The sequence below is a fragment of the Carya illinoinensis genome, chromosome 13 (genome assembly GCF_018687715.1).
Source record: "Carya illinoinensis cultivar Pawnee chromosome 13, C.illinoinensisPawnee_v1, whole genome shotgun sequence".
Classification (NCBI taxonomy): domain Eukaryota; kingdom Viridiplantae; phylum Streptophyta; class Magnoliopsida; order Fagales; family Juglandaceae; genus Carya; species Carya illinoinensis.
In genome coordinates this window covers 8,353,684-8,378,394 of record NC_056764.1, presented here as the reverse complement: position 1 = coordinate 8,378,394, position 24,711 = coordinate 8,353,684, and the positions used below count along the sequence as shown (strand labels likewise).

Genomic DNA, 24,711 nt, shown 5'->3' with positions numbered 1-24,711 from the left:
TTATAATATAATAATATTTTAACTTTATAATATTTTTATTCAAGTTTTACTCTCATATTTTTTAAAATTCAATAAAATATATTAATTCAAATTATTTCACTCATATTCACAAATTATTTCACTCATATTCACAAATTATTTTATTATTATTTAATTTTTTTATCTGGTATCATTCTTCAAACATTCTAAATATATATATATATATATATATCAGTTAAATATACTTTATTTTTGTTATTGAGATAAAAAGATGATTTAATAAATATTTAGATACATATGTGCGCGCGCGAGAAATGAGATAATTCCTACTTCTTAATATTTTTATTTTTCTAAAAAAAGCATAGATTATAGAATAATCAAAATGCATAAAAAAGAGTCATTGTCTAATACTAAACGATCCTGCAAAGGAAAAGCAAAGATTGTCTTCTCTTTGAGATGTATTAAATAATTATAGTAAAAAGTCTTCATAATTTTAATTATTGTCAGTACTAAAAATAATTTGAATTTGTGATAGTTTAGAATATAATATAGTGATGTATTTTAAGAAATTATATTTTATAAATAAATAATACTAAAACGACAGAATATGAATTATTCAATTAGAATTATTTATTTCCCTTATATCCCCGGTTAGATACCATCCAAGTCGGAGTCCAAAGGAGCGGGAAAACACTATTCTGACACGCCACTCTGGGCAGTGGGCACAAAGCAAGAAGCACTGAGGAACAGCAAAAGCTTGTCTTTCGTGGGTCCCTTTTGTTAGCTGGACGATAAAGCCAAGCATGCCTCTCTCTCTCTCTCTCTCTCTCTCTCTCTCTGTTCCTTTCGGTTACAAACATTTTCAATTCTCCACTTTTTCAAGTATGTACAAATTCCCCCGGCATTTTTCCTTTTTTTTTTTTTTATTTGTTTTTTTTTTTCAAAGGGCCAGTAGAAACGGGAATATCCCAGTTTTGATCCTTCCCTGTTTATGACAGAGGATATTGGTAAGATTTACTTACTGAATTCTGCTTATTATTTTTTCAATTTATCTTGAACTTGATCAGACTTTCAGTGCTCTACCGTTTCATTCAGACCCACAACGATTCCACGGATCCTTGGAAATTTGTTGGCGTTGGCAAAACTGGGGTTTTCTGTATTGTCTTTCAAATTCTGTTTGTTTGTGCATGATTGCTTATGTAGATAGGGTAGTAATTCCATGCTGAAACATTGGGTCTCTGCCCGTTTCTATAACTTGCTTCTATGAATTTGGAGGAATATGATAACAGTTTTTTTTCGCAGGCTGACCTTTTGTTGGGATATGTTATTTCTGCTCACACTCCTTAATTGATGCTTAGGTTTCTTTTCGAAGATGGGTGATATCAAGGTGTAAAATATAGGAGCTACGTTGCTAAGAGAACATATGACTTCAGATATGTGGGTTATCATATACACGATGATAACCCAAAAAGTATTAAGTAGATTCAAAGTTTAAGACGGGGTTATGATGCAAATTGCGATGTATTATCATTGCTCTACTTTACATTTCTACATTGTCCAATCTCGAGATGATGATCTAGCTTTGATACTATGTTAAAGCCATAAAACCCAAGAACTTCAGGGTCCAAGTGATTGTATCATGCTTGGGCAACATATCAGAATCTTTTTGTATAATTCCGAACTCGTAGATAGACTAATCTAATTGCCATATTTGACAAATTTAGTTGATTTTCATTTCATCTAAGATGAGTTAACGCTTATCATTTGATTGGATTATAAATGAGAAAAAGCATTAACGTTTTCTCATAAAAAATATTATTGATGTAAAAAGGCGAACCTCATATCTGCATTTGCAATAGTGAAACTCAAAGCCTGGACTGCAGAACTAATTGCAAGTTTCCAGTTGTCATTTTGTGGAGTAACAAGATCTTTGTGAAAGACGATGTCTCTTCTCAGTAAAGACATCGACTCAGCATTCGAGGGTGCAGGATCAAAGGCGTATCCTTACAAGCAATTTATTTTTGCATTTCTTTATAATAAAATTCGTTTATTTTATAAGTTATAATAGAATCCATGACTTGACTTTGATAACACTTCTTTGTTTCTGATCGAAGCTTTTGAATTGTGCGACATGGTGACTTTTCTTTTCTGCTCTTATAAGAGATGCCAATTAATACTTAAATTATTTTTTAGCTTGTGCATTTGTAAAAAATACTTGCTCATGTGTCAAAGATGGGCACTTTCTTCCTAATCAAAGCAGATACAACTTCAGTTCTTGAATTTTCATTGGAGCTCTTGAAAAGGAAAATTGGCGTGGAATATGTTTTACCAACTGATTGTGCATTATGTTTCATCATTCAAGTTTATTTCTGTATCCTTGACTTTCTTATTTTAGGGGTTTAGAGATCTGGTGTATCGAGAACCTTCGGCTGGTTCGCATCCCAAAATCTTCTCATGGAAAGTTTTATGCTGGAAATGCATATGTAGTTTTGAATGTAAGTCATTGCATGCTTTGTCCATTTTATTTCTTTATAGATATTTTAGAAGCCATCATATGGAACATGCCCGCTTAATCAAGACTTGTATCGCCTTGGAGTAAGTCTAGCTTTCATACTCAACGATGTTTCTGCCCGAACTGCCAAATCCCTCAATCGTACACACTGAAATAACTTCAAAAAACTCGATCTTTTCCACAACATTTGAAGATTCAAGTTTTTCTCCCATAAATTACTACTTCTATCTTCAGTTAAAGTTCATTCCACTGGTGATTGAATTCTTTTCCAGAGTATTGTAACTTTAGTGCTGGCATATGTAAACACTGGACAAGAATATTCTTTTCTTTCATTTAGCGTGCAATGAACTTGACCTTTTCATTTATTTGTGCTTGATTCAGACAATTTTGCCCAAAAACGGCCCTCCTTGGCACGACGTGCATTATTGGCTGGGAAATGATACAAAGGAGGTATTCACACCATCCTCTCACTTTATCCATTGACTTGGTAACGTTCAACATTGCACCTACTGCTCTCCTGAGTCACATTAAAGAAATTTATTAGGTTAAACAAAATGTCAGTCGACAGTCAGAATTTAATTCCATCAATTTTGTTCCCCATTTAGACATAAAAGGGGAAGGCAGAGCAAACGTGGGTGTAAGAAATATCTGCTAAGAAGACTGCCTAAAATTTAAGAAATGTTGGTGCATACATGAGAATTATTTTTTCTGAATTTGACCTAGGAGATTGTTGAGAATTTATCGCCAATTGTTGTCCAGATGATCTTCATGTACATTATATGTAATTGGCAATATATTCGAAGGCAGTAATGGTAGAGAAAAATCAGAAAATACTTTGGATATGATGACAGATATTGGTTCTGAGTCTTTTGCTCTTGCATGCTGTAATGGCAGGTGGACTTAGCAATGGCATCTGACAAGGCACTCGAATTGGATGCTGCTCTAGGGTCCTGCACTGTCCAATATAAGGAGCTTCAAGGCCTGGAAACGCAAAAGTTTTTGTCATACTTCAAACCTTGTATTATACCTCTTGAAGGAGCATACTCTTCACAAGAAGCACACTTAAATGGTGATACGTACAAAGTCAGCTTGTTAACTTGCAAGGGAGACCATGTTGTTCACATTAAAGAAGTAAGCTTTATTTGAAGCTAATGAATGACCCATCATAATTTTTTCACTGAAGGAGCCTTCTTCTTTGCCTTAAAAGGGCCAAATCATTCTCATGACCAACTCATTTGAAGTAAATTCTTTAGTTGTGTTATGATGCATACAAAGTCAGCTTGACCATGTTGTTCACAGTAAAGAAGTAAGCTTCACTTGAAGCTAATGAATGACCCATCATAATTTTTTTGCTGAAAGATCCTACTATACCTTAAAGGGCCAAATCATTATCATGGACAACTCATTAAAAGTAAATAAATCCTTTAGTGTTTGTGATGCTCTATATCACCATTTTAATAATTCAATATGATGTAACATTGGTGACTATTATAGTATGTTTTTTATATTGAGTAATGGTTTGTCTGTGTGTTATGTACTTTAATTATGCATGTAATTTAGTTAATTTGCATGAAATCGATTTATGTGATCAAGATAAGTCTAAATAATCTGTTCTAGTTGTTGAAATTGTTTAACTTTCCAATTTTATTTTCTTAACAGATCCCAACTGTTTCTTTATTCTATGTGTCTAGTTGAAAAATGTCACGAGTATACTCTCTATGGTATGCTTGTTCGCAGGTGCCTTTTTCTAGATCATCTTTGAACCATGATGATGTATTCATTCTTGACACTGCATCAAAAGTTTTCCTCTTCAGCGGGTGCAACTCTACCATACAAGAAAGGGCTAAAGGTTTGGAGGTTGTTCAGTATATCAAAGAGAATAAGCATGGCGGAAAATGTGAGGTGGCGACTATAGGTCGGGATCTTTTTGTCTCTTTTCTTCTTTCCTTTTCTTTTTTTCCCCTTTCAATGAAAAGATATTCCATCTGCCAATTGTTCAAATGCTGCAGAGGATGGAAAGTTTGTCGGTGATTCTGATGTCGGGGAATTCTGGAGTTTATTTGGTGGTTTTGCTCCCATCCCTCGGGATTCTCCTTCTTCTTTTCAGAAACAGTCTGATACTCCTCCTGTGAAACTATCATGGTGAGTTTGCCTTAACATTTCAACATTCATTTGCTGGTTCAATCTCTTTTAATTCGATATTTAAAAAACCCAGCAATTTTTCTTAGGCCTAAGAGGAGTGAGATGTAAATATTCATACTAGTAGTGAATGTATAGTATATTCTTTGAATACTGAAAAAACAGTATACAAAATACAAAATACCTTATACTTCAGACTTAGGACTTTCTTAATATCAATCACGACTCAGAAAATGTGCTTCGTTCAGATTGCAGATGATAGAAAGTTGTTCTTGTGCGTCTTTGTCTTCTCTTAATTGATTTTGCATCGAATAGCATGCTTCTGAGTAATATTCTAAGGTATTCTTATCTACAGGATAACCATACAGGGCAAACTATGTCAAACTGGAACAGATTCATTGCATAAGAAAATGCTTGAGACAGACAAGTGCTACTTGTTGGACTGTGGTGCCGAGGTTTTTGTTTGGATGGGAAGACACAGTTCGATTTCAGAACGGAAGATATCAATCTCAGCAGCAGAGGTAAGAATTAGTTCTCCATCCTCTATCCCTCTCCCCCTCTTATGGGAGTTTCACTCATGAAAGACAGATCATTGAGTTGTTCTGAAAAGTCAACGCTTACTGAGAGAGGAAAGCTGATCAGAAAGGACAATGGTACAATAATTTAGTGAAATTGATTTGAAGCTATTGATTTAATGATGACATAGCTTTCAATAGGATGGCGTGGCCGAACAGATTTGTCATTGCATCCAAGAAATTTTTAATATATATAAACTGTTAAATTACAACTAGCTATCATCATTGTTCAGTAGTTTAACATTACGTGTTATTTGAATTCATACAATTTATCTGTGAAGTGATTGGGAATACAAGGATTTATCTTTATCATCAAAGAAAGCTTTCCTTATCATTTTTGTAAGTCAGCAAGTTGCACATTTGATGCACATGCTCAAGTTGTCACTGTTGGTTATATGTTAGCAGTCAAGAGAATTATGAAAAAAATTTGTTATGTCGTCTTCTCTGCTAATTGGCAAAAAAATAGGAAAGTAAAAGAAGTAAAAAGGAAACTGCTTCATTGGGAATTGAAATTTTAAAGAGAGGCATGGAACCGTTAGTTGGCCCTCACTTGGATTATGTGGAGCCAACTTTGTCCTAACCTATGTCATACGCTACTCTAGTCTTTTCATAAATTACTAATATATCCTGTGCTGAGATAACTGTTTTGGTCTAGACAGCAACTTAAGAATTTGAAGGCAAGTTCACAACCTTGTTAACAACAGATGGGGCTGGTTACACTTGTCCTATATCATGATATGGTTCCATCAAGGCTGATATAAAATAAGAATTTTGTACCGATACAATGGCACAATAACTACAACAAAATCAGTTGAAATAATTAAAAGCGCTTTAAAAGTGAAATCGTTGAGCATCTGTAAGTAATGTCATTGGGTACAAGGAAATTTTGTTGCATACACTTGGAAGGCTTCTTTTTCAATGAATGCTTACTGATTGCTGGTTTATTCCTTGCAGGGTTTCCTCAGAGATCAGAACAGGTCAACTGGGACCCATTTAACCTTTTTAACTGAAGGATTAGAAAGTTCCATATTTAGGTCATACTTTGATGATTGGCCTCAAAAAGTGGAACCCAAGCTATATGAGGAAGGTCGAGGGAAAGTAGCAGGTCTGGTACCTTTAGCCAATTTGCGAAAAAGTAGTATTTCTGTAGTTGTATTATTTATAATCTTCAATTTATCTTTTGCAGCAATATTCAAGCAACAGGGTTATGATGTGAAAGAACTTCCTGAAGAAGACTGCGAGCCTTTTATAAATTGCAGAGGCACACTAAAAGTAGCTTCTCAAATAAAACTGTGCTGCTCTCTTTGAATTATGGATGTCAGCTCAAGAGATCGTGTAGGTTGTGTTGATGTAGTCTTAATATTTCAGGTTTGGAGGGTAAATGGTGATGAGTTATCCCTTCTTCCAGTTCCAGAACAGACAAAACTCTTCAGTGGGGATTGCTATTTGGTGCAGTTTACATATGCTGGAAATGATAGGGATGAGAATCTGTTTTTTGCATGGCTTGGTTGCAGCAGTGTAATGGTAAACATGGCGTATCATTTATTCCTAGGTGTTTTTTGTTTAATTGAAACTAATGGCTATTATAACTGGTGTTAATGGGTTGCAACTTGAAAGACCAGTGACATACTCTGGTTTGTCTTGCAAACATTTTCTAAGTAGCAAGCTATATCTTCTCCCAGACTAGCTCTAAATTTTCTTTCCTGACTTTTTCTGGCAAAACTCTATAATGCATCTGAGTCAATAATTTCGTTTCTAATAACGAACAAGCATATGAATTATATCATCATCATCTCATCATTACTATTTTTTGTTTCTTGTCATGCTTTCAGGAAGATAGAAAGGCCACCATCTCCCATATGAATGCAATTGCTGATTCAACCAAGGGAAATCCAGTTTTGGTTAGTTCTAATTTTCATTGTTCTGCACATGATCTATTGAATTGCCAACAAAAAAAACATAATAGTAGCTTATTTAAGTGGCTAACCTGGTATGCTGCATGTGAATTGTGAATTAAGATACTTGCAAGTATTAATATTCCTCAGCTGTGCTACTTATCAATAATAATGATAATAATAATCTCTCGACTTTGCTACCTTCTTTTGATCATTTTCATATGCTGCACATGTAGATTATTGACATATTGACCATCTTCCATTGCTTGGACAAAGATTTTTTATTTACCTCAAATGTTTTAATTCAGGCTCAAGTGGTTGGAGATAATGAGCCAGTTCAATTTTTCTCGATTATCCAGAAATTGATCATTTTCAAGGTTAATTCCTCACTTTTTAAGTCATATAGTTTTTCTCCCAAGATAATCTGTTGTAAGTGTGAGATGGTTTTTCCATCTTTCCTCTTTTGTAGGGAGGGATGAGTAAAGGATACAAGAAATTTATCGCAGAGAATGGTTTGACGGATGAAACTTATGGTGAAAACAAAACAGCTCTTTTCCGAGTTCAAGGGACAAGTCCACACAATATGCAAGCCATCCAACTTGATCCAGTGAGTTTGAACAAATTAATGTATCTAATGGGGACACCTTTGACTCACTTATAAGCGAGTTGCAATCTATCTAATTATTGACTTCAAACTTGCTCTCTCATCCCTCATGCTAATGCATGCATTCTTAAGCATCCTTTTGGGTTATGACACTTGTTGCTGTTTATTTTGAGGTCACGTTTTATTTTTTTTTTATTTTTTATTTTTTTTAATGACAGGGGAGCCACCCCATGGCAAAGCCCTTAGGACTCACCCATGGAACCTAAACCCCTAGGGAGACTAGCATAGCAACCCATTGCCATGGCCTCCCACTTAAATTGCAGTTTGATCTCAGGGGGAATCAAACCTGTGACATGGGGCTCATGCACACAAGTTCGCCCTTACCACTTGGGCTACCCACGGGTGGGTAGGTCACTTTTTTTAGATCCTCTATCTGCTTCTGAGCCCCCACAAAAAGTGTCCTAGACATATTTATATCTTTAATACAAACATTGGATGTTATGTGTCGTGCACAACTTTGTTTTCTCTTACCATGATGGAATTAGAATCTATAGTGAATTTGTCTCTTTCCTCAGTGCTTTATTAGCACTGCACCAGAAGTGCATAGCCCCTTGATTTGAGTATCTTTTGACTACGGAGTGAAGCTGTTGCAGGTTTCAAGCTCGCTGAACTCATCCTATTGTTACATTCTGCAAACTGAAACATTTATCTTCACTTGGATTGGGAATCTCTCTTCGACCCAAGACCATGATCTCCTTGACAGAATGCTGGAGCTGATAGATGTATGTAATGACATGTCTGAACGTGGATGTGGTTTTGCAATCTTTATTTACATTAAAATTATGAATTAAGACCATGAAAATAAATGCAATTATTTAAATGGCACTTCTTTTACTGAACTTTATGCTGCCCTTCGCAGCTCTTAGCCTTTAGCAAGGCTCTTTGTATACCCCCTGTGTACTCGGGCCTTGCCCTTTTCTTGCTCTAATATATCTTCTTTTACTTATCAAAAAAATAAATAAATGCAATTATTTTCATTGGAGGACTTGGCCTTCCATAGGTGAATGTCGCATGATTAATCTGGAGATTGATAGATTTTCTCTATTTTTTTCTTTTATGTATTTTGTGATATTTGTTTATCGAAACTTCATTTATCTTGTTTCTGTTACTTATAAAAAAAAAAAAAATATTATCTTGTTTCTGTTTGCAGCCAACATGGCAACCCACTTCTGTGAGGGAAGGGACTGAACCTGATACTTTCTGGAATGCACTTGGTGGGAAGGCAGAGTATCCAAGGGAAAAAGAGATGAAAGGATACACAGAAGATCCACATCTGTTTGTGGTGAACGTCAGTGAAGGTAGGCAAAACACCCATGTCCAGAGATAATGTCACTCTGCCTTGGTTCAGAATATCTCAGCTGTAAAAATTTCTAACGGCGGGTTCTGGTTCCTTTGCTACATGGTTGGAATTTCTCATTTCAGATGAATTCAAGGTACACTTAGCATACCCTTCATAAGCATTCATACACCGCTAAAATATAAACTTTTCAAGATGCTTTCTGGAAAAAAAATTCATTTCTCCTTGGAAGTAAAATTTAAATTTGATTGTATGATTTATCAAATTCTTGGGAGTTCAGAACCAGTTACAAGAAAGCCAGGACCAGTATACTTTTTCTGGAAAAGTGACTTTCATCAAATCCCTCGGAATGTTATTAGGAGAATCTTTGATGTGAAATTCAGTCTAAAGGCCTTTCAGAAAGTTCTAGGAACTAAATAGAATAAGTGAAGCATAAACAGAAAAGGACTGCTACCTTACACAAGGTAACAAAAGACCCCCCAGCTAAATAAATACAAAAGTAGAAATAACCGCCCATGAATTTAAGAGGATCAATGCTTCTGAAGGTGAACATGAAATATCCATATGAAGGATGAATCAAACCCAGCTAGTAGTTCCTCAAGAAAACCCATTTTGACTCCTATGGAACTTTTTACCTCTGAGTACCTCTTGTTCTTCTCCAACTAGATCCTCCACATTAAATAAGAAAGCACGGTTCTTCAGGCTGCTTATTCTGTAAAATTCAATTAGTATTGTATTCATAACCTCCACAGAAAATTCCAACTAAAAATAAAGAAGCTGCGTTCAGGATCTAGGCTAGATTTTTGTTATTTATATATAGGAACTGTAATGGTTCTTACAGACAATTACTCTCATATGGTTTTATGATGTCTGTAAATATTCCTCAATACCCCTTTCATTCTGTTTAAGAAATTCTATGTTTAGTGTGGCCTGATTTTTTTCTTTTTTCTTTTTTCTTTTTTCTTTTTTTCCTTTTTTCAGGTGAAAGAGATATACAATTTTTCACAGGATGATTTAACTACTGAAGACGTATTAGTACTAGACTGTCACAGAGAAATATATGTCTGGATTGGATGCCACTCAAATATTAGATCAAAGCAACAAGCTCTTACTCTTGGTCTGGTAAATTTTTTTGCTTTAAACTATTTATATATCATTTTCCAGCACTAAAGGTCATTGTCTTGGAACGATATGTAACCCACCAACACCCAACTTAAATATTTTTCTCCACACTCGCATATATATGAATCCAGATTACTCATATAGTTTCAGAGGGTATGCCTGTAATGCAAGGGTGCCATATATTTAGTATACCGGGAAATTTAGTTAGCCCATATGCCTCTTAAGTAAAAGTTTAAAGTTCAATCAACAATGCCTTGATGCCCTTCACTTGTCTCTAGATTCCCATCTATTAAAGTCTCACTCAAATTTGGCAGAAATTTCTTGAGATGGACATTCTCGTTGAAGGGCTATCTCTGGAGACCCCTATCTTTATTGTCACGGAAGGGCATGAGCCACCGTTTTTCACTCATTTCTTCGAATGGGATTCCTCAAAGGCAAATGTAAGATCACAACCTTCCTAAAATGATACGTGGTGATCCCATACTGAGTTCTTTTGTATGTATATCTTGCCAACTGTTCATGGTCTTGCCAACTACTTTCATGAGGCAGCAGAAAGATTTCACAAATTACTTGATTCAGGCTTTGTTTTGGACATGCATGAGTTTGAGATGTTTTGGGCATGTGCTCTTTTAATGCATGAGATGCCTTAAAATATTTTTGAACTTGACTCTTCTTAGAAAATGTCTTGGAAAATGTATATAACAAGCATGTTCACAGAGAGAGAGAGAGAGAGAGAGAGAGAGAGACAGTCCCCAATTTGCTAGAGGGTCATATTTGTAATGATTTTTTTTCCAATTTTCAACATGCTGTGTTACGTAGTCGTAGATACGAACTGGAACTTGAAAGCCGTTTTGGATGTTTGTTCATCTGAATGTGAGGATGATTGTAAAACTAAATATCCTGGCACCTGACATAATTTGTTGAGTCCTGGGTCCATGTAAAATAGAGAATGTATCTATGATATTACCTTGACCTCTGCTTGCAGTTTAGTAGTGCCATCAGGTTTGGTTAACAATTTCAGCTGAATTGTTGCCTTGTAGATGCATGGGAACTCATTTGAACGGAAGCTTGCTCTTCTGAAGGGAAAGCCACAGAATTTAGAAGTGAGTGAATCCACTGAAGGTTACTTTCGTTTAATACGAGGTGTTTTAAGTCTTTTATGTTTAATCATCCTGTTCTATTGGTTTGGCAATGAATTTCTTTTGTCCATTTCCTGAAAGCACATTAATACATTATATCATCAAACCACAAGAATGTCACTTGGTCACTGTAATATAGTCGTCATGCCAGTGTCACTGATGGGAAACAGCTACTTCCATTACGGTAACATAGAGCCTGATTCAGTGAACAGTCTAAGCACGACATTGTCAAGTGATGTGGCGTGCATCAACATAATACTTGAGGTGTCTATCATTTTATAGCCTATAAATACTGTTATTAGCACACATTTATGACTTTTGGCATGAGGTAATATTCCGATCTTTTGGAATGCCAATACCCAAGTATCACAACTGTCCGCTCAAGTACTATATGCTTGGGTTGCTCCATTGACTCTAAAAAATTTAGTTTTAGTGACTGCTCTAGTGGTGTCTGGGACAAAAACCAAAGTTTTGAAATCCGTTCCGGAGATCATTCCGGTTGAGGGACTGGAATGGAATATTTCGGTACCGGTACTTTTTGGTGTACCGTTTCGGAATTAATTATATATTATATATAAATATTTATATGTATATATAAACTAACAATTAATAAAATAAATACATATATATGTAAGTGTGATATGTATATGTGTATATATAGAAGAATTAAAGATTTATACAATGAATATATATTGAAAAAAATCACAAACTTGAGTTAAGATACAAAAATAAAGGAAAAAAAATTAAAGAATGGACAGATTATTAAAAGTAACAATACTTCTAGTGCACGAAAAGGGGTATTTGAATTCTAAAAGTACAATTTTATCTATTATTTTTCAACTTATTTACAAAAGAGCTATTTTTTATTTTTTTTTAATTTTAATTTTAATTTCGGACCGGAATTACTATTCCGGCCGGAATACCGGAATTCCGGCCGGAATTTGACCGGAACGGCCGGAATTTGACCCGGAACGGAATAGATACCTATCCCATTCCGGTCACTGTTCCGGTATGAAAAATTCCGGCCATTCCGGCCGGAATGGAACGATTCTTAAAACATTGACAAAAACCCAAGATCTCTAATTCACCAACTGGGTTAATTTTCAATCAAGTGATCAAATTATTGGTTATATCACCTTCAGTGGTTGGCCAGAATTATTACTGATGTGGCACCTAATATTGTCGTACTTTCATGGACAGTGAAGCTTGCCTCTGCATCAGGCAGATGATTCATTTGCAGGAATTCTTTAAATATGTAATTAATAAGCCCAGCAATCTTGGTAGAAGACTCATTTTTTTTTTAACTTGATCTTTTATATTTTTAGTAGTGAGCTTTGAAATTTTCAAAATATTAGAATTTTTTAAGTGGATCAACTCAAGGACATTTTTTCCCTTTTTTCTTTTTAACTCCTTTGCATGAGCGTTCAGGTATCTAGAAGAAACTCGTGGAAGGCATACTCCAGGGAGACTACACCAGATAGTTCGAGAAGCCAGTCTGTGAGTTCCAATGGACAGGGAAGAAGTGTATCTCCAGCATCAATGGTTTCAGGCTCAAATTCAATGTCTTCAAGCAATCATCTGTTTTCTAGACCAGCCCCAATTGCCCGGAAGCTCTTTTCAGGATCTTCTCTTCATGGTAATGATCATATTGGAGAACTCTTAAATTTACTCATGGAGTGATACAAAAACCAGTGAAATATATTTTTCTGCACAAATTGGATGAGTTTAATAGCCCAATATGTAGCGTTCAATCAATAAGATACACATAAGATGATTGGGTTAAGAGCTGTGTAAATATTGGGTTTGGTTGTCCAGTTTAACCATTTGTTTCTATTAGTCATAGGCAGAATTTGAACAACTGAAGTGGTGTAAGATGTTGTGCATCCCTGCCTTTGAATTGGAAGGTGGGTTGCATGGCTTCTTTTTGGGCTACCTTTGCAGTAAATAGTTTCTGGGACTTTCGTATCCGTGTTTTATTCCCTTGCTTTTATCTTCTTGCAACTTCACTGGGCAGATGAATCTCTGGTGTCTTCAGGTTCTCCAGCAGCAGAGCAAAGGTCACCTTCTCAGAGTGCGAGTTACATCCAAGTTGATGGAAGTGGGGATTGTGTAAATTTCTTGATATATCCATATGAACGGTTGAAAGTGATGTCTAATGACCCAGTAGCAGGCATAAATGTGACCAAAAGAGAGGTACATACATCTTCCTTCTTTACAGAGAGAAGTCTGGCCAATTTTAATGTTCCAGATTACACTTCAAAACCAATTGAAAAAAATTCTCTATCTTTCTACCAATCACGCCATTGCAGCATAATGGCAACTGTAGGAGTAGAACTAGGATTCGAACTTAACTTATAAAAAATAATAATAACAATTAAAAAAAAAAAAAAGGATTTGAACTTAAGATCACTGCCCTAAAACTATGTTATTCATAGAAAATTTGATGTCTCTTTATTATAATGGAAGGGCTGTGAAATCTATGATTCATTCTTTTATTTCACACTTCTAGGATAGACAGTAACATAATTGTTGGAAAATGACACCGCATGACTGTACCTAAGGTTCTAGAATCGAGAAAGGATGCATATTATAGCAGCTTATTATTTTGATCAAGGGTCCCTTTTTGGTTACAGAAAGTCCACATCTTTTTTCCATAACCCGGTCATAGTACTTTTTAAGTTGCGCTAGACTGGATCTAAAAATATGTTAAATCCAAAATCTGAAAATCTTGGAGTAAACCGGTTTCCCTTGCCATGATGTTCACCATCATTCCTTTCCCCCCAACAACAAAAAAAAAAAAAAAAAAAAAAGGTCCGGCTGCGCCATTGTGCCAGGAATGTTTTCCGAAATTTCAGTGTATAATCATTATTATATACCCTGCAACAGAAATTTCATGCAGTTATGCTGTAGTTTGATTATATGGATTTTACATTCATACGTATATCATCACTCTCTACACTACGATCAATCTTTTAAACTGGAGATCTTCCCTTATATCTTGTGGCTTCAGGCATATTTATCAGACGAAGAGTTTCAAGGCAAATTTGGAATGACAAAAGGTGCTTTCTACGAGCTTCCTAAATGGAGACAAAACAAGCTCAAGATGTCTCTTAATCTATTTTAGGCATGCTAGTTGCTATGTTGAGAATAGAACAAGATGCTGATTGGACCATGGGAGTTTTACAAACCCAAAGGTCAATGAATGCCTTACTTTATGTCCGATGTAAGCTTGAATCCCTGTTCTGCTGTGAAATCCGTGATTGTAGTACTTGCTCTCTCTTGTCAATTTTTTTTTAGAGTTATTATATTTTCGAGTCGGTGTGAATACAGAGACTTATAAATAGAATTTTTATTTTCGGTTATTTTTTTGGTTGATATTATTCAGTACCGGCCTGAATTTCAATGCTGGGTTGCTACTAGCTGGCCTATGCTCAACACCATGAGCGCATGAATATAGGAACACCCAGCGGGAAAAGTAATTAAGATATGGGTGTCAAAGCTGGGAGGAACTGCATGCAACCCTCAACAGTGTTATGAGCTGCTGTATAATATTATGACAGCAATAAGTGAACGTGAAAGTAAGGAAGAATAAAATTCTACTCATTATTCTTATATAGTATATTTATTTTGATTTTGATTTTTTTATTTTTTTTTCCTTAGTAAGTATGTAGTATAGAGATGATGATTTTAAGAACTCAATTAATTTAATAGTAATAAATAAATTTAAAATTAAAATTAATATAGTGTGTGGTGTATGCGGCTAGATAGCAACTAAGAAAAATATATCTCTAAATTTTATTGGAATTAGTAGGTTTTAAGTAGGTGAGAGATAATAGTGATGTTACAGGCAGGAAGTTGGTGCAGGAATTGCGCACATCTCCCATTGCTTTATTTTTTACATCTCCTTTTGTGCGCAATTCCTGCATCAAAACACTTACATCAATCATTTTTTTTAATAAGAGTGATGTTATATACTATATTAATAATTTAATATATCATTTTTTTTCTATAGATACAAAATGTGATATATCTATGTATATATATGAAAAAAAATTTATAACTCAGTATAGATAACACAATTAATAAAATGCTTATATGAAATTATTTAATTTAAAAGATAATTTTTAAAATTTAAATCTTACAAATTAAATCTTATAATTTAAATAAAGTAAATAATATATTCTACATATCAGTATAAAAATAGAATAATCAATCTCTTGTATCATACACCTTCATTCTCGATCCATTCGGTTAATGTGATACCATAAATTATTATTTTTATTTACTTGTATCTTTTAATAAAATAAATTAATAATTTTCTAAACATTATCTCGTGGAGTTAAAAAGATGTAAAGATAATAATGAACATTTAACATACGTAATCTTTCATATATATATATTAGATGGAAGCAACGTGCAAAGTACATTTATCTAGTTTTATGAAATGATTATTTATAAAAAATTATATATATTTTATAAAAATGATTGATTTTACTTATTAATTTTAGACATATTGGAAAAAATAAAAAATTAGTTCGAAATATCATATAATCCAATACATGTTTATAACATCTATAATTTTAACAAAGATGCATATAAAAAATTTAATAAAAGTCTAACACAAACGGTAGTTCAAAATATGTGTCATTTGATATTTGTATTATAACTCATCAATTTGTGTCATCCTGAAGATGATCAATAGAGAATACATTAAAATTTTTACGTTTCTGTTGGTTGAGTCGATCAGGGTCAACATAAAGTTAAATCATCCATTCTTTTTATAAAATTTATACTATAATATTTTCTATATATAGCATATATATAAATCATAAAATATATTTTGAAATTGTTGGCCAAATTTACTCTATCTTGATTAGCTCAAGGATCACGGCCTTTGTCACGTGCCCATCATAGCAAGTCCATGTGTGGAATATGACTTAACGAAAGCTACATCCTACTAATATTAAAAATAAATAAATTAAAAAAAACTTTGATTAAACACACTTGTATTATATGTGATTTTTAAATTTGGAATACTCAATAATATGAGTTAAGGAAACGTATAATACACGTGTATTTTATTTAGGGATTCACATCTTATGCACCTAATACATGTGTATATGTTAAGGAGAAAGAGAAATATAATAACTAATCTTTAATTACTTATTATTATATAAACTATATTCATTATTGTAATTATTGTGATTAATAAATTATATTATAAAATAAATTCAGAATATATATTTGTATTGTTATTATTCTCGGCTTTAAACTAACATTAAATAAATAAAAATCATGTAACTTTTTAATATAAAAATTATGATCTATATAAAATTTGTATGTCTTTTATTAAAAATTTGTATACGTTCATTAATCACTCATGACTCCCTAAACAAGTGGTTCACCTAGCCATCCATATATATTTAGACACTCTATCTCTGTTAGCATCTTGAGCCCCGCTACCTACAGTCAACTTGTGCACTCAAAATGTGAACGAATCTGATGTCAGCATTATTTATTTTTTATTTTTCAAAAGAAAAATAATGAAGATGAAGAACAAAACTTCGGCCTCCGGCATAAATCTAAATCTCTTTTCTACCTTTCCAGAAAGAATTACTCATCTACTACTCATGACTTCATTTTTTATTTTATTTTTTATTAATTTGCCTTGTCCCCTTATTTCAACATTTCTACCCTTTCAAAAAGAATTACGATCTCTACAAAGAATTACAGAGCTCATTTCCGAGAGAAAACATGCCCAAAGATTAAACTTGAGTCATTTCCTCCAACGAAAAGTCACCGTAAACGGCATCGACGAGTGTATTCTCGCACACAAATTCTCTCTCTCTCTCTCACTCTCTCTCTCTCTCTTGAAGATAGTTAAAGAGAGATGCACATTGCCTTCTACGATTGATAATTTTATTTTAGAGCAAAAGGAATCAAAAAAAGATGAAAGAGAAATTTCTAGAGGCTTCTTACATTTCTTTTTTAATCAAGGTAGTAAAAGAGGAGAAAAAAAAAATCCACGTGAATGCCATTGGGAAGTTTGGTTTTTCTTGAATCTTAGAGCAAACTTTTACGATTTTGTGCTTAAGCTTCTGGACCGTGGATGAATCATCTATTTTATTCAAGGGCATGAAAAATAGAATGGAAAAAAAAAATTAAAAAAAAAATGAAAAAGAAGAGATTTGGGAAAGGGGAGACGAAGGGTGGATCGAAAAAAAAATTCTAAACATAAGTTCATACACCAAATATAATCTATTATTTTAATTTTTAAAATTTTTTTCTTTTATCAAATGTTTGGCATATGCATAATAAATAGAAAAATTGAATTAATTTAAAAAGAATAAATCTAAAAAAAATTTTAAAAAAATAAAAAATATTAAATATGTAATATATAGGACTTATGAGTATAATGCTCGATCGAAAATGGATCTGAAAAGCCGATGCTTTATTTTTCTTTATATATATATTTTTTAATATAACAAAACTGACTGCAACAAGCCACTTCCGCTTCGTATGCAGATTAATCCCCAAAACGTAGTGTAACTTTTTTATCTTGAAATATTCTCCATGTAACTTTTCATCTTATATCATTGAATGTCATTTATGTATTCATTCCATACGCTAGTTACATTCACACGAATTTAAACAAACAATGTTAATTTTAACAGAAAAATATGAAAAACCGTTAAAACAAGATTTTCCGTTACATACACATTTTTTATATATAAAGATAAAGATATATGATCCATAAGCTATTTGGGCAATCCAATCGACTAGGAGTGTAAAGGAACTAATAGAACCGGCTAGTATTGATTGAAATTGGTAGAGAACTAGTCGAAACCACTGAAGAACCAATCAATAAAAGATGGAAATTTGAAAAAATCGACGTTGATCCGGTTTGGTCTCGGTTTGAACTAAGCAAATCGGTTGATATAATATATATATTAAATAAAACGATGGCATCACTTTGTACAAATTGTTTAGAAAAAAATTTAAATTGAAACTACGTCATTTGGTTTATTTGGTTTAATAAATCAAATGGGTTGTAGTTTAGATTTAATTTTCACAGCGTCTTCTCTTCTTCTTCATTTTACTCTCTCTCTCTGCCACCTACTGTTCATCTCTCTCTCATTGAACTTTCATTCTCTTTCCTATCGAGATGCCGACCCATCTCTCTCTCTTTGCACGGTCGCTATTCTATCAATTAAGTGAATTAACATATCTATTTTTCGATTTCTAGCCATTTGCGACGCTGAAGGGTTAGTAACGATTGATTGAGATTGAGAAATTATTCTCATCAGTTATTATTTATCATTATATACCACATATCTTATAAAAAATATTTATATATTTTATAAAAATATAAAAAGTGTGTATGAAACGGAAAATCTTGTTTTAACGGTTTTTCTTGTTTTTTCCGTTAAAGTTAACACCGTTTGTTTTAACGGTTTGACACATAAAATGAAGACATAAATATTGAGAGAGATAGCATTCAATGTTGTTATATGATTTATTAATCTCATTAATTATAATACTTAATAGTTTATATAATAATAAGTAATTAAAGATTAGTTATTATATTTTTCTCTTTTTCCTTAACATATACACGTGTATTAGGTGCATAAGACGTGAATCCCTAAGTATAATATACGTATATTATACATTTCATTAACTCAGATTATAGAGTATTTTAAATTTAAAAATCTCATATAATATATAATACAAGTGTATTTAATCAAAGTGTTTTTTTTCCATGGTAGTAGGACGTAGCTTCCGCTAAGTCATATTCCATACGTGGGCTTGCTATGATAGGCACGTGGTAAAGGCCGTGATCCTTGAACTAATCAAGAAAGAGTAAATTTAGCCAACAATTTCAAAATATATTTTATGATTTATATATATGCTATATATAGAAAATATTATACCACAAATTTTATAAAAAGATTATGTTTTAACTTTATGTTGTCCCTGATCGACTCAACCAACAGCAAAATAAGAATTTCAATGTTGTCTCTATTGATTGTCTACAGGATGACATAAATTGATGAATTATAATACAAACATCAAACGACACATATTTTGAACTACCGTTTGTGTTAGACTTTTATTAAATTTTTCGTATATATCTTTGCTAAAATTATAGATGTTATAAATATGTATTGGATTATATGATACTTTGAACTAATTTTTTTATTTTCTCCAATATGCCTTAAATTATTAAGTGACATCAATAATTTTTATAAAATATATATTATTTTTTACAAATAATCATTTCATAAAATTAGATAAACGTGCTTTGCACGTTACTCCCACCTAGTTTTATAAAAAGTATCTACATTCTATAAAAAGTATCCCTACATTTTATGAAAAAGTTAGAATTATAAAGTGTAAAATTGAATAGTAACTTATGTATATCACTTCTCGGATTATATCAAAATCGACGTTACCGGTTTTCTCCTCCTTTACCAGCCGATTTGGACCGATTCTATCAATATGTAGTAGCTATTGGTGTGGTTTCGGTCCGATAGCATCGGATAAGACCCCTACAACCGACTCACATGAACAAGAAAACCATTTACATTCATAGGATAGGAATGATCGCTTGGCTCTTGCAAAGAGACAAAAGATTCAACACTAACAATCACTTAATAATATAGAAAACACAAATTCAACCCAAAAAAAAAAAAAAACGTAGATAACTGTCTTCTAATTCCTTATTACCTGCCATAAGCCTTCATTACGATTTTTTACAAATTTATACAAAGTTACAAAATCAGAATACTTTTGTTGTCCCGATTCAAAGCAAAAACCTTTGATTGAGAGATTGATAGATACCCGTCTTCCACAAGAGACAACCTTCCTTTTCCGATCACCGGGAAATGGCTTCCCGGCGAGTACCCAACGCCTTGTTTTTCTTCCTCTACCTCATAGTCTCTTCCCAATCTCTGGACTTCAAGCCACACAAAGAGAAGCACAAAATCGACGGACCCATCAAGACCTTAGTCGTCCTGGTCATGGAAAACCGCTCCTTTGACCACGTTCTAGGATGGCTCAAGTCGACCAGGCCCGAGATCGATGGCCTGACAGGCGAAGAATCAAACCGGATTCTAGTCTCCGACCCGGAATCCCCGGAAGTCTTCGTCTCAGATGACGCCCTGTTCGTGGACTCGGATCCGGGTCACTCGTTTCAGGCGATCCGTGAGCAGATTTTCGGGTCAGACGACAGCTCGAAACCGCCGTTGATGAACGGGTTCGTTCAGCAGGCGGAGAACATGAGTGAAGGCATGCCAAGAATCGTCATGAGTGGGTTCAAACCGGCCGTGTTACCGGTTTACACCGAGTTGGCGAACGAGTTCGCAGTGTTCGACCGGTGGTTCGCCTCGGTACCCGCGTCGACTCAGCCGAACCGGTTCTACGTCCACTCGGCGACTTCACACGGCGCCATGAGTAACGTACGGAAGGACCTTATCCACGGGTTCCCCCAGCGGACGATCTTCGATTCTCTGGACGAAAACGGCCTTACCTTCGGTATTTATTACCAAAACATCCCCGCCACTCTCTTCTTCAGAAGCTTGAGGAAGCTGAAGCACACGAAGAATTTCCATAGCTATTCCCTGAAGTTTAAGCTCGATGCTAAGATGGGTAAGCTTCCCAACTATGTGGTGTTGGAGCAGAGGTACTTCGACGTGGATTTGATGCCGGCCAACGACGACCACCCGTCTCACGACGTGGCGATCGGGCAGAGGTTCGTGAAGGAGGTGTACGAGACTCTGAGGGCTAGCCCGCAGTGGAACGAGATGGCTCTGTTGATAACTTACGACGAGCATGGGGGGTTCTATGACCACGTGCCTACACCTGTATCTGGTGTGCCTAACCCTGACGGGATAGTTGGGCCTGACCCCTATTACTTCCGTTTCGACCGGTTGGGTGTTCGGGTCCCCACCATTCTGGTCTCACCGTGGGTCGAGAAGGGCACCGGTGAGTTTTTTCTTTTTCTGACCCCCATATTAGATTATTTTGCTTCGAAGTTGCAGGATATTGTTGTTGGGTTTTTGGTTTCTAAGATGATATATGCTATAGATGGTATTTTGTTTGTTGTATATAACCTCCTATGGCTTCTTTTAGTTACTTTAAAGCTTCTTGTGCTGGCTTGGCATCCCATACTTTGAAGGATTCAGAACTTGTGGTATACTGAGTAATTGTGATTTGGCTCTGAATATTTGTGGCGGATGTGTAGAATTATGTGGATATTAAGAAACTGTTTTGGCAGCATTTACTTACAGACCTCCCATACATCTTGATATCTGCAATGTAACTATATGTAATTTTTTTTATGGACATTGTAACTATATGCATGACCTTTGGGTTCGGTAAGATCCTTTTTCCCAGCTAACCGAGTCATTTTAATTCCAAGTCTGCCATAACATAGACTCTCGTGGCCATGCATAGTTGTTGCTCTTGTATATGCCCCGTGTACTTGGCTTCGCCTATTTTAATCAAATTCTTATTTACTGATAAAAACAAACATAGACTCATGGCAACACTCCTTTTGATAAATCCTAAGCCAGAAAGTGCTTCACCCCCGATTGACATATCATATATAGGCAAACAAAAGACGCTCTGTCACACACTGACACGGTTTAGGAACATTGTGAAATGAAATGGATTTGAAATTTATGCTTTCTGATGATGAGTCGTGAATAAGATTACTTTGTTATTTATGCAAATGAGTCAAACAGATGAAAACTGCCATGCTGAGATATTACCACTAATCCCCCTACCCTCTATTAAAAAAGAGAACTTTGTCCTGCTGTAATTTAGTGCTTGTGTCACCTCTTTGTAGGTTAGACCAAGCTTGAACTCTACATTGGCTTCTTTGTCAGTCTTTTATTGGCTGACAAACCAACCAAATATCTGGGTTCAGAAAGACCTTGAACTCTAGGTTCATGTACAGTTGGTCTAAAGGCATTATCTATCTCTATGGCCTGATTTTAACTGTTATCTTTTTTTGGTCATGCTTGGCTAAAGAAACCTGCAGCATTTTCATTTTTCCATACTTCTGTGAAGCTTCTTTATGATATACATTGTGCATTGTGCCGAAGTTATAGTTTTCAGGGAGGTATATATTGTACAAGTCATAAGTTTTTTATTTTGCAGCGTACAAGTAACAGAGGTTAATTCTAAAGAGTTATCATTATTTAGCGGCATCCATTATGCACCTCTGACCTTTCCATCTTTTACTACATATTGGGCCTGAATAATTTGACCTGCAGACTGACTCTTGATTGTTTGTTGCAGTGATTCATGAGCCAGATGGACCAAAACAACATTCGCAATACGAGCATTCTTCTATTGCCGCAACTGTAAAAAAGCTTTTCAATTTGGAATCAAACTTCCTGACCAAAAGGGATGCATGGGCGGGTACTTTTGAGGATTACTTTTACATTCTTGATACTCCCCGTGATGATTGTCCAGGTTTGCACCACACTCCTTTATTGTATCAAATTACTTTTGCTTAGTGATTTTGATTCTCACATTTTCACTGCATTTTTTAAGTAGTTGACATAATGTGAAAGATATAATAGAAAAAAATGGCCTTTCTGTGGTACAATGGTGGAACTTGCCTCTCACAAGTTGATCTAGATCTTTACTTGGATTACCACACTTAGGTGATGCTTATTGTGTGGCAGCGTCATGACCATCATCATTTGTCTTTCCTTTTCTTTGGGTTGGGAGGGTAGTATGATGTACCTATAGAGAAGAGTATGCAGCTGCACATTCCCTTTCGAGAATGGTGCTTTTTTTATTGGTAAAAAAAAAAAAAAAAAAGAGACATCCACTTTGGCGAACTGTGAGCATAAAACTGTCCTTTTGAATGGTATGGCAAGTCTGGAAAATGTTCATCAGAACTGTTCATAAGAACTTAAGGAGATGTGAAAGATATAATCTAGCATGTGGCTGCTTATTGTAGTTGAAGAAGCCAAGGATTGGACCCAAAGGTTTTATGCTATTCTTTTTGCTTCCCTATTTTATAAGACGGAAACGCATACCTTTGTTAGGAATTCTCACTTATGGCAGAGGAAAACAAGCTTATATGCAATTCACATACTTAATTTTAGCACTGTTAGAGCGTTTTAGTTACTTCCTCGCAATAGATTATTTTGAAAGGAAGGGATAAAAAAAACAATCTTGGAATCTGGTTGCAGAAACCCTTCCTGAGGTTAAGATATCCCTTAGGCCACGGGGACCAAAAGAAGATGCTAGCCTCTCAGAATTTCAAGTTGAACTGATCCAGCTCGCATCCCAGCTCAATGGTGACTATGTCCTGAATACATACCCAGATATCGGCAAAAGCATGACAGTGGGTGAAGCCAACCGGTACGCAGAGGAGGCAGTCAAGAGATTCTTGGAAGCGGGAAAGGCTGCTCTTAAAGCTGGAGCCAACGAGTCTGCAATTGTTACAATGAGACCTTCCCTGACCAGCCGAGTTATGCTTAGAGACCACAGTCTCTACGTAGGGAGCCGCTGATTGTTTTTTCTTCAGAAATGCTGGGTTGTAAAAAATTTGGGTTACAATTCCGTTGCATCTCTCTCTCTCTCTCTCTCTCTCTCTCTCTCTCTCTCTCTCTCTATATATATATATATATATATACTTGTACATCTTTAACTCTGACATTGACGGCAACCCATTTAGCTACAAGCTTTACAAAAGAAACATATTCTTTGTTCAACGATTTCTTATCTCTAAAGAATTTTTGATATAAGTGATGATTTGATATGAGTACAGGACAAGTTTGAATCTTAACTTTACACTTAGTGGTGATTTTAGAAGTTTCCATTAATACCGTTGAACGTGATTGAGCATAGGGAAATTGTGGATAGAATAATGTTAGTTCGTCTACTAAATTTGTTCATTTATTTTGACTATCATGTATTTTAATTTTTTATTATTACTATTGTTTTACTTAATGGTTAAGAAAGTAAATATTAGTGTATTAAAATATATTTTTTTATTTTTTAAAAATATTTATGTATGTTTAGAAAATGTGAAAAAAAAAAGAAAAAGAAAAAAAAACGAGAAAGTGTTATTTGGCGGCAGAGTAGAACGACTCTTGTGAATAACCATTTAACAACCGAACCAAAGAAAAATACTTTAAAAAGAAAAAAACAAATTCAAAGTTTTTAAATTTTCTAGAATGAAAAAGCTTTTATGTAAGAGAATCAAAAGTTTAAAAAATTTGTTATAAAAAAAGTTTAAAATTTTTTAATTTTTTTTTTAATAATTCGGCCAAAAAGGATTATTAAATTTGAGTGAGTGCTTTCCATAAGGATGAAAAAATCTACATAACTTCTTTAGTCACACAATTTTCATGCATCATATTT

General features: G+C 34.4%; 2 protein-coding genes across 6 annotated transcripts; both read left to right on the top strand.

Moving 5' to 3' along the window:
- Positions 1–897: 897 nt before the first annotated feature.
- Positions 898–14,684, top strand: LOC122292779 (villin-1). 5 transcript variants are annotated; one of them, XR_006237022.1, is made up of 22 exons: positions 900–1,977; positions 2,375–2,474; positions 2,873–2,941; positions 3,386–3,622; positions 4,229–4,406; positions 4,501–4,633; positions 4,986–5,151; positions 6,160–6,310; positions 6,392–6,477; positions 6,574–6,729; positions 7,038–7,106; positions 7,409–7,477; positions 7,570–7,707; positions 8,349–8,486; positions 8,915–9,062; positions 9,187–9,197; positions 10,043–10,183; positions 10,498–10,623; positions 11,224–11,286; positions 12,751–12,958; positions 13,160–13,226; positions 13,358–13,491. XR_006237022.1 is itself a non-coding variant. In XM_043101285.1 (22 exons), the coding sequence occupies exons 1-22, from the start codon at positions 1,922–1,924 to the stop codon at positions 14,444–14,446; spliced, it is 2,736 nt and encodes a 911-aa protein (XP_042957219.1). In that variant the 5' UTR covers positions 900–1,921; the 3' UTR covers positions 14,447–14,684. The 5 variants fall into 5 exon arrangements, 4 of the variants coding, with proteins under 4 accessions (XP_042957222.1, XP_042957219.1, XP_042957220.1 ...); XM_043101285.1 differs by lacking the exon at positions 13,160–13,226 and adding an exon at positions 14,333–14,684 and having other exon boundaries at positions 13,337–13,515; XM_043101286.1 differs by lacking the exon at positions 13,160–13,226 and adding an exon at positions 14,333–14,684 and having other exon boundaries at positions 901–1,977; positions 8,358–8,486; positions 13,337–13,515.
- A 5,230-nt stretch (positions 14,685–19,914) lies between these two features.
- Positions 19,915–24,059, top strand: LOC122292782 (non-specific phospholipase C1-like). Its single transcript, XM_043101291.1, has 3 exons — positions 19,915–21,306; positions 22,627–22,803; positions 23,535–24,059. The coding sequence occupies exons 1-3, from the start codon at positions 20,208–20,210 to the stop codon at positions 23,855–23,857; spliced, it is 1,599 nt and encodes a 532-aa protein (XP_042957225.1). The 5' UTR covers positions 19,915–20,207; the 3' UTR covers positions 23,858–24,059.
- Positions 24,060–24,711: the final 652 nt, after the last annotated feature.